This window comes from Callorhinus ursinus, unplaced genomic scaffold (assembly GCF_003265705.2).
Source record: "Callorhinus ursinus isolate GAN/ISIS: 27379988/994484 unplaced genomic scaffold, GSC_fseal_2.0 scaffold22, whole genome shotgun sequence".
NCBI classification, from domain to species: Eukaryota; Metazoa; Chordata; class Mammalia; order Carnivora; family Otariidae; genus Callorhinus; species Callorhinus ursinus.
In genome coordinates this window covers 16,747,036-16,760,785 of record NW_027397084.1, presented here as the reverse complement: position 1 = coordinate 16,760,785, position 13,750 = coordinate 16,747,036, and the positions used below count along the sequence as shown (strand labels likewise).

The 13,750-nt window shown below is 34.7% G+C and overlaps 1 protein-coding gene across 3 annotated transcripts in view; it reads left to right on the top strand.

Moving 5' to 3' along the window:
* KHDRBS2 (KH RNA binding domain containing, signal transduction associated 2) overlaps window positions 1-13,750 on the top strand; it is a 573,339-nt gene that overhangs the window by 84,682 nt on the left and 474,907 nt on the right. For all 3 annotated transcript variants that reach the window (XR_012381941.1, XM_025890538.2, XM_073905157.1), the window contains exon 2: window positions 3,449-3,576. Coding sequence is in view for 2 of the 3 variants with exons in the window: in XM_025890538.2 (XP_025746323.1) it covers window positions 3,449-3,576 (128 nt within the window). In the remaining variant the exon portion in view is untranslated. The remainder of the gene's footprint in view (window positions 1-3,448; window positions 3,577-13,750) is intronic.

The window sequence follows — 13,750 nt, the reverse complement described above, 5'->3', positions numbered from 1 at the left end:
TTGTCAAGGATGCAGAGAAATTGGAACTCTTGGGCACTCTTGTTGGTAATATAAAATGCAGTCACTATGGAAAATAATATGGAGGTTTCTCAAAATATTAAAATGGAATTGCCATATGATCCAACAACCCCACTTCTGGGTATATAACCAAAATAATTCAAAGAAAGATCTCAAAGAGATACTTCCACACCCATGTTCATCGAAGCATTATTCACAATAGCCAAGAGAAGGAAGCAGCTCAGATGTCCACTGATGGATGAATGGATAAAGAAAATGTAGTGTATATCTACCATGGAATGTTTAAAGACTTTAAAAAGGAGGAAATCCTGAAACATGCTACAACATGGCTAAGCCTTGAGGACATTATGCTAAGTGAAATAAGCCAGTCATAAAAGAGCAAATACTGTGCTATTCTACTCATGTGAAGTATCTAAAGCGGTCAAGCATAGAAACAGATAGTGAAAAGCTGGTTGCCAAGGCCTGTGGGAAAGGGATGGAAAATGAGTGTTAAATGGGTCTAGAATTTCAGTTTTCAAGATCAAAAAATTTAGTATTTTCTGTTCTCCTTTCACGTTTTATCTGTTAATAGCCATTTTCATTCAAGAATTTTTTTTAGCATTCCTTGTCTTATTTTTTGTGGCTCTCTCCACAGTACTAAATTTATGAGATTACAACAGAATTAACTTTTGGTCATGGGTGTATTCTCTTGTAACCACTGGGATTTAACATAAGCCTGCCTTAATATAGAATGTGTTTTCCCAATAATATGGAAGCTAAATTTAAAGAGAGACCATATAAACAAGTATAAAACATTGTTCAACTCCTCTACGCAAAACTGTTTAGTTATTGCTAGATGACAATGGGTGCCTTTAAATTTTTATGGGTACCTGTATTGTCTAAACATTCCACAATGAACATGCATTAATTATGAAATAAAGAAGTATTTTAAACTAAAATTAGAAAGGAAATATGTTGTATACAATGTTTTCTCTGGTTTTAAAATCAGGCAAATTTGGCTTATACCATTCTTTTTTTTTTTTTTTTAGATTTTATTTATTTATTTGACAGAGAGATAGAGGCAGAGAGCACAAGCAGAGGAAATGGCAGAGGGAGAGGGAGAAGCAGGCTCTGCACTGAGCAGGGAGCCCGATGCAGGACTCGATCCCAGGACCCTGGGATCATGACCTGAGCCAAAGGCAGACGCTCAATCATCTGAGCCACCCAGGCGCCCCGGCTTATACCATTCTTATACTATGCAGTTGACAAATGCAGTTACTGAGCTATTAGTAATGTAGATATGTCAAGAAAGACAAGATAACTCCCCGAAAGAATCAGAAGGGCAAAAGATATATCAATATTTTTTAAAAGAAAGTATAGAAATGAGCAGAAAAAGCAGTGGAAATGCTTTTATTCAGCTTCATTTCTTCATGGAAAATTTATTGGAATTAATCATTGATTGATCAAATTGCAAACATCTAAAAATGCCAAGGGTAGTAGTAGTTTTGTAGAGAACAAATAATGTCAGACGAGTTCGATTTATTTTATGACAGAGTGACAAGGGGGAAACCGTACATTTAATAGATTGGGGATTGAGTCGGTTGTCCCACATTACAATTGCCTCAGCAAACTAGGAAATATTGTATTAGATAGGCGCATGTACCCAGAGGGCAGTGATCATAAGTTCACTGTCAGTATCAGAAGATAGAATGGATATTCTTTCTTTGCAGTTGTCAGAGTTCTGTATCTAATAATTATATAAGGGATTGAAAAGCCTGGATAGCGAATGCTTCTTGGTTGAAAACGATAGTCAGTTAAAGTGGCTTGTTAATAATCTGGAGTGGAAAAGTAAGAATCTGATGCCATCATTCTAAGTAGAATTTATAGACATATTACATATAGCTTCTTTTCAACCAGCACTGTTTAAGATAATCGTTGTTAGGGAAATTACAGTGATTGTAAATGACTTGTGAAAAAAAAGTGATTGTAAATGACTTGTGCAAACTATGCAGTATAGCATTCATTCCATTATCTGAGTAGGCAATATAATGTTACTTCAAAAAGTTTTTTTTTGACAATTCCACGTGAGCCAAATAAACAATATGCTAAAAGATTTCCATCTGAATGTTACAGTGATTTTATATAAGGTATGTGAAATCATTTTGGAAAAGATGCTAATTACAAATAAAACAACAAAGAACAAAGCTGTTAGATGCAATACAGTATTCCTTTTACCTCCAGAAGTAGTCAGATCTTTAAAAAATAATTGTTTCAAAATGCAATATAAATTCGTATGAATTGAGAATTTCCATACTTAATGGATATCACCACCTTTCCTTTACTCCAAAATTACAGAAACAAAATGTTCTTGTTCTGTCTCTAACAAAACTGAAAAACATGTCTTAATAGCTTGATTTATTCTTTACCTCCACGCATAAATATGCATGTACATATATGTTCATTTTCTAATTATTTATTTTTCCCATCAGAATATAGATTCCATAAAAGCAGAGACATTTTCTTGTCTTATGTTTTATCTGTGGTACCCCCAGTAGAGGTTTAAAAATCTTTTTAAACTAATTTTAAAAAGAAAGAATAGATAAATATTGTACATTTGCTCAAAAATATCCATTTTGGGAATAGTCTCGTAAGGCAAAAGTAGTGATTCTTTTTAAACATGGACAGATAGTTTCATAATGATGAATATGAAAAGATTTACAGATATAATCTTTTAAAGACTTTGCTGTGACCTCCTTTTTAATTACCTTTAAGTTTTGTTAGAATATAAAATAACATGCTATTTATCTCTACTATCCTATTTGAAAATAGATGATTATTATTTTCCATTATTTTTGTAAGAATAATTCTGAGTAAAAATGAAACATAACCTTAAAATATATTTTGTTCTATTTATTGTCCCTGGGAAAGTTATGTTCATTTAGATATTTCAAATTGCTAAAGGGCATATTCTTCCTTGTGTTTTGTTTGAAGATGCTAAAAATTAAGTTCATCATTTGTTTCATGGAAGACAGTCACATCTTCAATGGTAACTTTTTAGTTTTAATTGACAGAGGTCATCTTTTTTTTTAAGATTTTATTTATTTATCTGTCAGAGAGAGAGAGAGAGAGAGCAAGTGAGAGAGCATAAGCAGGGGGAGCAGCAGAGGGAGAGAGAGAAGTCCCGCTGAGCAGGGAGCTTGATGCGGGGCTTGATCCCAGGACCCTGGGATCATGACCTGAGCCAAAGGTTGATGCTTAACCGACTGAGTCACCCAGATGTCCTGACAGAGGTCACCTTAACCTGTGGTAGCAGCATGCACATAGCTGTTAACAGGTGTTTCAATTCTGTCAAGGGTTTTCAAAATCTTTTTTAAGAAGGCGAGTAATAAGAACAATCATATTTATGACTTCTCATTTTGCTTACTGCTTTTTCTTGCAATTTTTTTTTCAGAAATTGAAAAATTTCAAGGTTCTGATGGAAAAAAGGAAGATGAAGAAAAGAAATATCTTGATGTCATCAGCAACAAAAACATAAAGCTCTCAGAAAGGGTATTGATTCCTGTCAAGCAATATCCAAAGGTACTGCAATATATGCTCTGTTTTCATAGAATTAAGAAAAAAATGATAAAAATAAGACTTGATGAATGTTTATTCATTGTCTTTCATGAAATATTTAAAACTTCATTATATTATATACACATATATATGATACTGATCTAGAGGAAGGAGAAGTCTTTGAAAGTACAACAATTGAGAACAATTTTCAACCAAAGACCATAGCACTTTTATTCAGTGAATATGGGAAGCATATTTAGATATTTTAATTATTTATTTAACATGTAAATGGTTCAACATTTGTCCAAATATACATACTCACTTGATTATGTTTTGTTTCATGTTATAATGTATAGTCCTATTATAAGAAGGAGTAGAATTAATGATACTAAATATACATCATTAGCCAGTCCACAGGAAATTATTATAACCAGGAAAGTCTTCTAGTCTTTATTAGACCCTTAGACTATAACCTCTAGTCTCCTGTAGTCAGGGTTCATTTATAAAAGTAATTACCACACTGTTCTCTTGAGAGTACTTTTTCACTAGGCATTTTCTTATCATATGAGATTTGTATCACCAGAATCATGACACAGCATTCAATGGCATGGTCTCATCACTTATATTCAGAAATTCCAGTGAGTAAAAGGACTTCCTTTTTTTAAATAAATTAAGTATGCTAACAATGGAAACTCAGACTCAAGCTGGTAATTTACTTTCTGAAGAGTAAATCTAAACAAGGACTATGTAATTATCCTAATAATAAAGATTACAGAAATAAATGCTGTAGTTTTTACCAATTGTCTTCTAATATGATAAATTTTAGTAAATATTATTAAGTGGACTGTTGTGTTTATAATTATTTCAAACAGGAATAAATTGTTGCAGCCCACCAAACCAGAAAATTTAACTTTCAGATGAGGTTTTTGGGCATGCAAGTGTTTTGTTTTTTTGTGGGGTTTTTTTAGCTAGATTTACTCTATTGCAAGAAAAGTGCATTCAATCGATATATATTTTACAATTAAATTTTTTCAGACTTATTCCATAATCATGTTTTTATGAATATCAAATTAGGCAAAGAAATGTACATAAAAATGTTTACTTAGTAATGAAATGTGGTGGAAATGTGGGTATGAAGAAAAATGTCTTTTTTTAAAGGAATTTGATTAATCCATTATGAAGTACAAGATTCTCTCTCTAAATCGTATATTTAAATATTATATAACTTGATATTGTTTCTCAGAATAACACTTGTCCATTCTCTGGATATGAGAAAGCCAGTGACAGACTCAGTATCTCCTTCTCAATAAAATGCAGCTCTATATCTCTGACCAAATCAGGTTGGCAAGATATAAGAGGCATTTCAAGTCCTGGTGGCTTTTCAAGTGACAGCATGAGTGATTTTATACTGAAGATTGCAATAGTCTATATTTGATGCGTGATGATGAATATTGAAACAAGACTACTGTATATATAGTGTCTAATTTTTGTGTGAGATTTAATTTCATAATTTACGGGAAGATGACCAAATAACAACTGCCTATTTGTATTGAAACAGACCATATCTCACTAGCAAATTATTGTACCTCCTAGAATTTTTAGAATCGCAGAATGTTTACACTGGGACTAACTTTCAAAATCACAGAATATATAAAACCTTTATTTTCCAAATGAGGTAACTGGGAAATTATGAATTACTCAAAGACATATCTTTGTTTTAGATGGAGCTAGTGAGGTTGCTGTTATTGTAGATTCTTCACTTTTTTGGGAGCCATTACATTTTTAACTTGACTGATAATGCTCACATTTTTATATTAGTTGTTCATGTAAAATGGAAGAATGTGAGGAATGAGCGCTCCTAATGATTAGTACTTTTATGGAATATTATCAAGTAACGATTTATGCCTTAGAAAATTTGCCATTTTTAATTGATGAATAGAATGCTAAATCACTTTAAATTATTTTTAAAGGGATGTGCATTTCATACATCCAGTTATCACAATGAGAGAAGTCTTAGAGCCCTTTTACAGAAAAAGGTACTGAGAAACAGAACAGAACAGAATCATCTATCAAGTTGACCTACATTTGTTTTCGTTTGCTTTTATAGTATAACAAATTAAAACCAACATTCTGAAAACCGGATTTTATTTCAAAAGTGGTGATTCCCTCCTGCTGAGTGATTATTGCCCACCTCTCACAAAAATATCAGTGGGGTTAAGATTATAGTCACTGCACTTGAGCCATATTGGGTGTACATTTGGGAGCTGTAAAGTATGTGGTGTGTGATACTATGAACGGTTGAGCGGAGCACAACAGTATTTATGGATTTAAAGTTTAATCTTTTATAATAAAAAGTGATTTATCCCTCAGGGGGTACATTGTAGAAAGACCTACTTTTCACAGTTTCCCTCAGAGCCATCTCTCCCCTTGATGCCTGCTGTCTGTTTGGTCCAGTAATTAGTGTGGTGATGACACAGTCTCCTCCAACAAAGGGCGATAAAGAACTATGGGACTTCTTGAGGAAATGACCTGATCCTGACTTTACTACATGACCTTTTTGGGTAGATTTGATTTCAGTTAGTCTCCAGTATCAAGTTAATTTGCTGACTTAATTGAGTAACACAAGGAATTGAAAGACGTTTAAGATTTTGAATTATGGAAAATATAAAAATGCTGTTCAAACATGTTAAGAATGATTTATTTAGCTCTCGTGCCTTATGTTTAATCACTTATTTGGGGGGGAACATGTCATATTATCAAATTATTATAATGAACAGCTTTTCTTATTTGTTTTTAATATTTTTGTTTGCAACAAGATTAGTCAAGAAATAGACTATGCACATCTATTGTTTGCGCTGACAGATGTTTCAGAATCAGTGCAATTATTTCTTGGTAGTCAAGTCTCCAAGGAGGCAACCTGTGGCAGTATGTTCCTCTGTAATCCTAAGAGATTCATGCAGAAGATCCTGGAGAGATTCATGCACAAAATTCACTGTTGTTAACATGAACTCTTTCTCCCTAAATCCATACCTACTATATTTCATAGTCTAATACACAGTTATTTTTAAAAATTTTAACATCTCCATCTGGTATGCATATTCTAATCAGGATCATTTTATAGTCCCTGTCGGGCAAGCAGTGGTCATAACTCATAAAAAGTTGTCTGCAAACTTGGCCCACGTAAACTTGGCCATACCTTCTTGTATCCAGTTGTTTACTGTGTTGAAAAAAATGGGAATTGAGTTTCGTCGCTGTTCAAAATGTCTTCAAAGAGGGGCGCCTGAGTGGCTCAGTCGTTAAGTGTCTGCCTTCGGCTCAGGTCATGATCCCAGGGTCCTGGGATCAAGCCCCCCATCAGGCTCCCTGCTCGGCGGGAAGCCTGCTTCTCCCTCTGCTACTCCCCCTGCTCGTGTTCCCTCTCTTGATGTTTCCTTCTGTCAAATAAATGAATAAAATCTTTAAAAAAAAATAAAATAAAATGTTTTCAAAGATTGCGTTAGGTTTAGTGTTGACATGCAAAGCTATGACATATCCAAGAAAAGAATAGAACCGTAGCTTGGGGTATCAATTTGGTATTAGTGAAGACAATATTCATCATTGGAAGAAAGAAAAATAGCATGATTTCTTGGTCCTCCACCAACAAGTGCCTTAGAGGACCTAAGAAACAAAGATACATATAAGTGGCTAAAGGTGTATTGCGTTTTGTTACTGCTAGACATGCAGAAGGACCGTGCCTCACAATCGTGGGCAAATTGAGAGGGCCATGGGCGGATGGGAAGGCGCCGCCTGCCCTCGCGGGAGATCTGCTTGTTGCTTGTGACTATACCTATTTGGCCACCTGGGCAATCCAGCCTCTCAACGCCTTTTAAAACTGTCTTTTGATGTTGCCTTCAGAATCCTCTGAAATGCATCAGACCTTGCCTTCAATTAAATTTGCCTCGAGGCCCACTTTTTATTTCTCAACTTGAGTTACTGCCAACTTTTAAAGCAGTAGATCGCCAGGAGTGTAAATTGGCCCCAAATTTGGCCCCCTTTAAGATCAAACGCAGCCACGTTCCCTAGTGCTGCTTTTCAAATCAATTCCTTATGTAGATTAATGCAGAAAATGAAAGTTCCAAAATATGCTCAAAAGCACCACACTTGCCCTATATTTCAGTTACTCTGCTCTGTCCCAGAGAGAGAGGCTTGCCTTTGTGCCTGGCTGGAACCAGTCTCTGAAACCTGGCGTGTCTTCTCACGGAGCTTGTTTCTTTCTCTGTACTCCAAAAGATGAAAACCCCAAGCCAAATTCTCGATGAGTGTTACTTTTTTCTAACTTTCTAAGTAATTATCAGATCACCTAAGAAGAGGTAATAGAGACCCTGAGTTACTAACTGTGGAAACTATGACCGTATTTCAAAGCCAGTATAACCTCCTACAATCTTGGAAACCCTCCCTATTTTTCTAAGCAATGTGGTTTTCCAAAAGCCACTCAGTAGCTTACATCTTAAACCTGTTTTATCCTTACCAGACAGAAACTATTGTATAGCGTTGCTTTTTACTTTTCTAAAGGAAATGGAAGAGAGGATTTGATCGGGCTTTGTGATTTCACTTTCATTCATATCAGTTTCCAAGTCTCTCACCTGTGAATGTAAATCTCAATTGGAAAATAGCATGATACTCGGAGTCACATTTTCTATGAAAAATAAAAACATTCCAAAATACTATGGACTGCATTCTCTCCAGTAGAATGGCACCTGAAATAACTGTGTTTTCTGGCAAAACTTAGAAATTTATGGTGATATTGTCTAGTCCTTGTCTTTCCCAATAACTCTCTTGTAACTAATGCACATCCCATGTATTTCAGTATTATTTTCCATTTGGTACTTAAATTTTTTGTCTCCATGTAACCCTGACCCATGTGTTCCTAATCCTGAATTATGTTCTTCTCTCCACATCCTTTTTAATGGGCTCAGCACAACCTCACAAAATATGTCCTCATACTTCTCAAAATAATCTCTCCTTTCTATGTCTAGATCTCTTAGAGGATCTTCAGTCTATTTTAATCTGTTGTTTCCTTTCTGCCAGGTTATTTCACATTTACCCTCAACTGGAAAAACTGTAAACTACTTCAAAAGGATAATTAAAATGCAAGTGCCTTTTGAAATGTGTCCAAATCTATATCCTTACTCAGGGTTCCTTGAGAGTGAAAAGATCTTCCACCTCACGTCCCTTTCTATAATCTGACCATTCTTCATTCGCTTACTTGTTCATTTATTTGTTTAATTCAGCAAGCCTTCAGTGAGTTTCTCTGTACCCATAGAACATAGATAGCTCTTCTGTCATTTCTTTTGTTGTTGCAGTAGAAGTGGCTTCTCATATAGATAGATCTTTTAAAAGACTACAGAAGAGAGATCACTTAATATCAAGAGGCACTACATTAGCAGTCTAATGGATTCCATATTGTTATTGACTCTGAAGGACTTACTGACATATGGAAGCAAGTGAATTTGATATAAATTCAAACACTGCATATATTGAGATTTGCAGAAAAACAAACTTTCTCTGGAAAGGATACAGGGAGTAAAAATTAATGCACCCCACCCCCTGCCACCAAACATCTAGATAAGGGATTACTGTTGCTTGTACTACTAAGTTAGAACCTGACTATAAGAACTTTTGGGTGCCTGGGTGGCTCAGTTGGTTAAGCAACTGCCTTCGGCTCAGGTCATGATCCGGGAATCCCGGTATCGAGTCCTGCATCGGGCTCCCTGCTCAGCAGGAAGTCTGCTTCTCCCTCTGACCCTCCCCCCTCTCATCCTCTCTCTCAAATAAATAAATAAAATCTTTTAAAAAAAAAAGAACTTTTTGAAAGAAATTTAGATCCATGCAGAAAAATTGTGACTTTTATTTGCTTTCTCAAATTTAAGTGATTGTTAAATTTATGTAACACATTTAGATTTCTACCATTTTATAAGTAATTTCCTTAAAAATATATGGATTTCACAAGGATATCACAAAAAATAAAACATTACAAGAATTCAGTTTGAATATCAATGCAAGAGCTTTAAAACATTACCAAATGTTGTGTGCCAGTGTTCATAGCATCATTATTCACCATAGCCGAGAAGCAGAAACAACCCAAATATCCTCAACAGATAAATGGATAAACAAAATGTGGTGTGTGTGTGTGTGTTGTGTGTGTGTGTGTGTGTGTACAACAGAATATTATTCAACCTTAAAGAGCAATAAAATTCAGATACCTGTTATAACACGGATGAACACTGAAAATATGCTCAGTAAAATAATCCAGACACAAAAGGACAAATATTGTATGATTCCACTTATATGAGGTACTTAGAACTAGCAAATTCATACACATGGAAAATGTAATAAGGGTTACCAGGGGCTGTGGAGAGGGAAAAATGAAGAGTTACTGTTTAATGGATACAAAATTTGTCTTTGGGATGATGAAAAAAGTTCTGGAAATGGATGTGGTGATGGTTGCACAACATTGTGAATGTACTTAATGCCACTGAATTGCACATTTAAAAATAGTTAAAATAGTAAATTTTATGTTATATAAATGTATCACAATAAAAAATAATGTCACAAAAATACCAGCAAATGTATTTAAATGGCACATTACAAGCAGAAGGAATTATTTCAGGGATGTAAGACTGGTTGATTACTTAAACATACTTTTAAAAATTTACTGAATTTTAAAATAGGATCAAGCACTCATTTGATAAAATAGATTTCTCATTCCTCGTGAAATAAACATGGACATATATTCTATAATAAGTATATGTTTGTAATCAGAGTGAAGAAATCCTTTATATAATAAAATTGGAAAAATAACTAGTGAAGCATTTAGGGGCAAAAGAAAAGAAAGATTAAATCCCTAACTCATCTTTTCCACCAACATAAGTCTCAACTGGTCTAAGATTAAATGCCAAAAAAAAGTAGAATATATTATGGGAAATATATTTAATGGAGGGAAGGCATTTCTGAGAAAGATGGAAAAATACTAAAGCTGTAAGTAAACAATTAAAATATTTTTTACATAAAACTTCTGTAAAAGCAAAAATGCTAATGATGATTACCAAAATTAAAGGTCACAATTAAAATGCCAAATTGGTATAACTATTTGAGAAATATTTGTGAAACACATGACAGAAAGTTCATTTTCTTTATATGTAAGGGACTCAATTTTTCTAATTGCACAAGAAGTTGATGATATCAACAAATAGCTATCACACATGTACTGTTTACTTGAAATGTTTCTGTTTTCTATCAGACTGACAAGTTTGATTATAACCAAAAATGATGTTAGGGTATGGAGAAAAAAATACTCCATAACCTGTTGCTCAGAGCCTTGAGATTCAGCCATTTGGGGAAGCAATTTTGCAAAATCAATGAAAAAATCACAAAGGCAAAGACTTTCAGAAGCAGTTGGATATCTAGCAGTTTATTTAATAATTATATATTTGCAAACATATATACTGTTAAGTGAAAGTATAAAAGATGATAGTTTATTCCTCTTTAGTATAAAAGGAATATATTTACGTTTATATTTGTATACATATATATAAGATGATAGATTCTAAGTAAAAGGAAGGAGGCCCTTTTTTATTTTAGGCTCCTTGTGCTGTTTGAATTAGTTGGTGTTAATATGTTATTTTCCTAACAAAGATATTTAAAAAAGAGTTTGGGCTAATGGCAACATATTAAAATAGAAACAATTAGTTCTGATTAGAATTTTTTCCTAGAACAGAGGAACAAATAATAAAAACTAAGGATTATTGACTATAAATCAGACACTTTATTTTGTAGTTTTTACATATAATAACTCATTTCATTGTCATAAAAATTCTAATAATTCAGTCCTTCCCATCTTATAGACAAGGAAACTGAGTCTCAGAAGAACTCATTTGCCAAAATCACATTACTAGGAAATGACCAATTCAGGATTCATATCCAGCTGCTCTAATTTCACAGCTTCTTGTGAAATTAGAGTATGTTTCAATTAGGGATGCCTGGATGGCTCACTCGGTTAAGCATCTGCCTTCGGCTCAGGTCCTGATCCCAGGGTCCTGAGATCAAGCCCCACATCGGGCTCCCTGCTCAGCAGGGGGTCTGCTTCTCCCTCTCCCTCTGCCTGCCGCTCCCCCTGCTTGTGCTCTTGCTATCTCTCTCTGTCAAATAAATAAGTAATGATACAAAAAATTCTTAAGAAAAGAATATGTTTCAATTATGATAATGTAAGCAAATGCCATCTTAAAACATAAAGTAGAAAATTTGACTGCAAACATGACTTCTTAAAATTTATTATCTTCAAAACCAAATAAAAATTTTGTGTTAATGAAAAAATCATACACTTTTTTTCTGGTTTATCAGTAAGTATGTTGCTTAAATGAGGAATGTGTTCTAGAACTCAAGTTTGCAGGAACAGCTTACTTTAAAACATGAAAATAGTCCTTAAATCTGGGACCTCCCACTTAGAGAATTAAGGTTTTTTTAAGAACCCAGTGCATATCAAGCACTGAGCAAAGCACAGTGAACTATTTTATTCCTTCAGGAATACTGAAAGAGTTCTGAAGAAGAGACCAAGGTTTAAAAGTATTGAAGGAGCTTTCATAAAGCCACACAATGTAGTAGTGATAGTGTTAACACTGAAATGCAGGTGTGTTTGTATTGCAGCCTCTCTTCTTGGCATTAAACCATTGTTATGATTCACTTTTTTTTATATGAAGAGGCATTGAGATAACTCTGGACACAGACTGCTTAGATTACAAAGGCCCACAGATGGAAAAGCAGATGTATTTCTCCTCTGGTGTTAAGTGAGGCAGAAATAATAGATTCATTAGTTGGAGTGTATCTCATAGGTCGTATGGTCTAATCTTCTACCCAATTAGGAATCATTTCTAGTATCTGTGATACTCATCAGCCTGTCTATGAATACCTCTAGTTATTAAAAAGAAAGTTCAATATATTATAAAACAGCTGGATCTAATAATGAATAGATGTTGCTGTTCGAATTTTTTTTCCTCATTGAAATAATGATTTTAATCCTTGTAAGTTGCTATTAGTCCTGGTTCTGCCTTCTGCATCATAAAAAATCTCTCTTAAAACACTTGAATCATGGTCTTAATTGAAGTATCACTGATACATTGTCTTCATTTGGCTTCTGGGCACCAGATTTATTTTTATTTCCTGTTATAAAACTGATTTCATTTCTCAGCCTCCTGTGCTGTTTTCTTCTCTTCCACAACTCAACCTGGGAGTTTCCCAGGGATTTGCCATGGTACTCTTCTGTATGTACATTCACACTCCCTTGGTCATCTCCCCTATGACATGGCTTTATGTACCATATAAACTGATGATCCAGCCAAGACCTCTCTTCAAGACTTAGATATATGGAGCCACCTACTTGATATCACCATGTGGATGTCTAGACACCTCATATTCAACCGATATTCTTCTGACCCCACGTGTCTCACTGGTTGGCAGTACCATCCTTTTATTTGGTCAGATCAGAAATTGTGGACACCTCTTTGACTCCTTTCTTATTCCCACACATCATATCCAACCTGTCAGGCAAATCTGGGAGTCTTATCTTCAAAGTACATCAAGAATCAAATAGCTTTCACCACCTCCACTGTTACTTCCCTGGCCTAAGTCATCATTTCTCTTACCTGGATTTCTCTGATGGCCTCCGTCTCTATGCTTCTGCAAGTTCCTTCATCTATCCCTATGCAAGTACTCACAATCCTTTACCCTTCTCTGTTTTTTTCTTTTTTCCATAGCAGGTATTGCCTTCTAATGGATTTTGTAATTGTTATTTTTTTGGTTTCTCTACATTAGTATGTAAACTGAAAAAAATGCCAAGTCTCCTTGTCTTTCTCGATCAGTCATGTATCCTTATCACATAGAGCAATGCCCATCACATAGTTAGGTGGTTTATAAATAATTGGTGAATGAATATAGTATAACTACATAGCCTCTTTTCTAAGACACTCTCTGGAGGAAATGCAACCGACCCAGAGCAAGGATCTCCCTATCCTCACCTCTTGCCTCTTACAGAATTCTCAGGGGACCTGTCACATTTGTAGGAATGACATCAGTTTCTCTCAAGGAGACCCCGGTATCGCTGTTTTCCCTAAAGCCCCAGTGCTGCTCTAATCTTGCCAGAGAGAACCCGAGTACAAGAAGAACG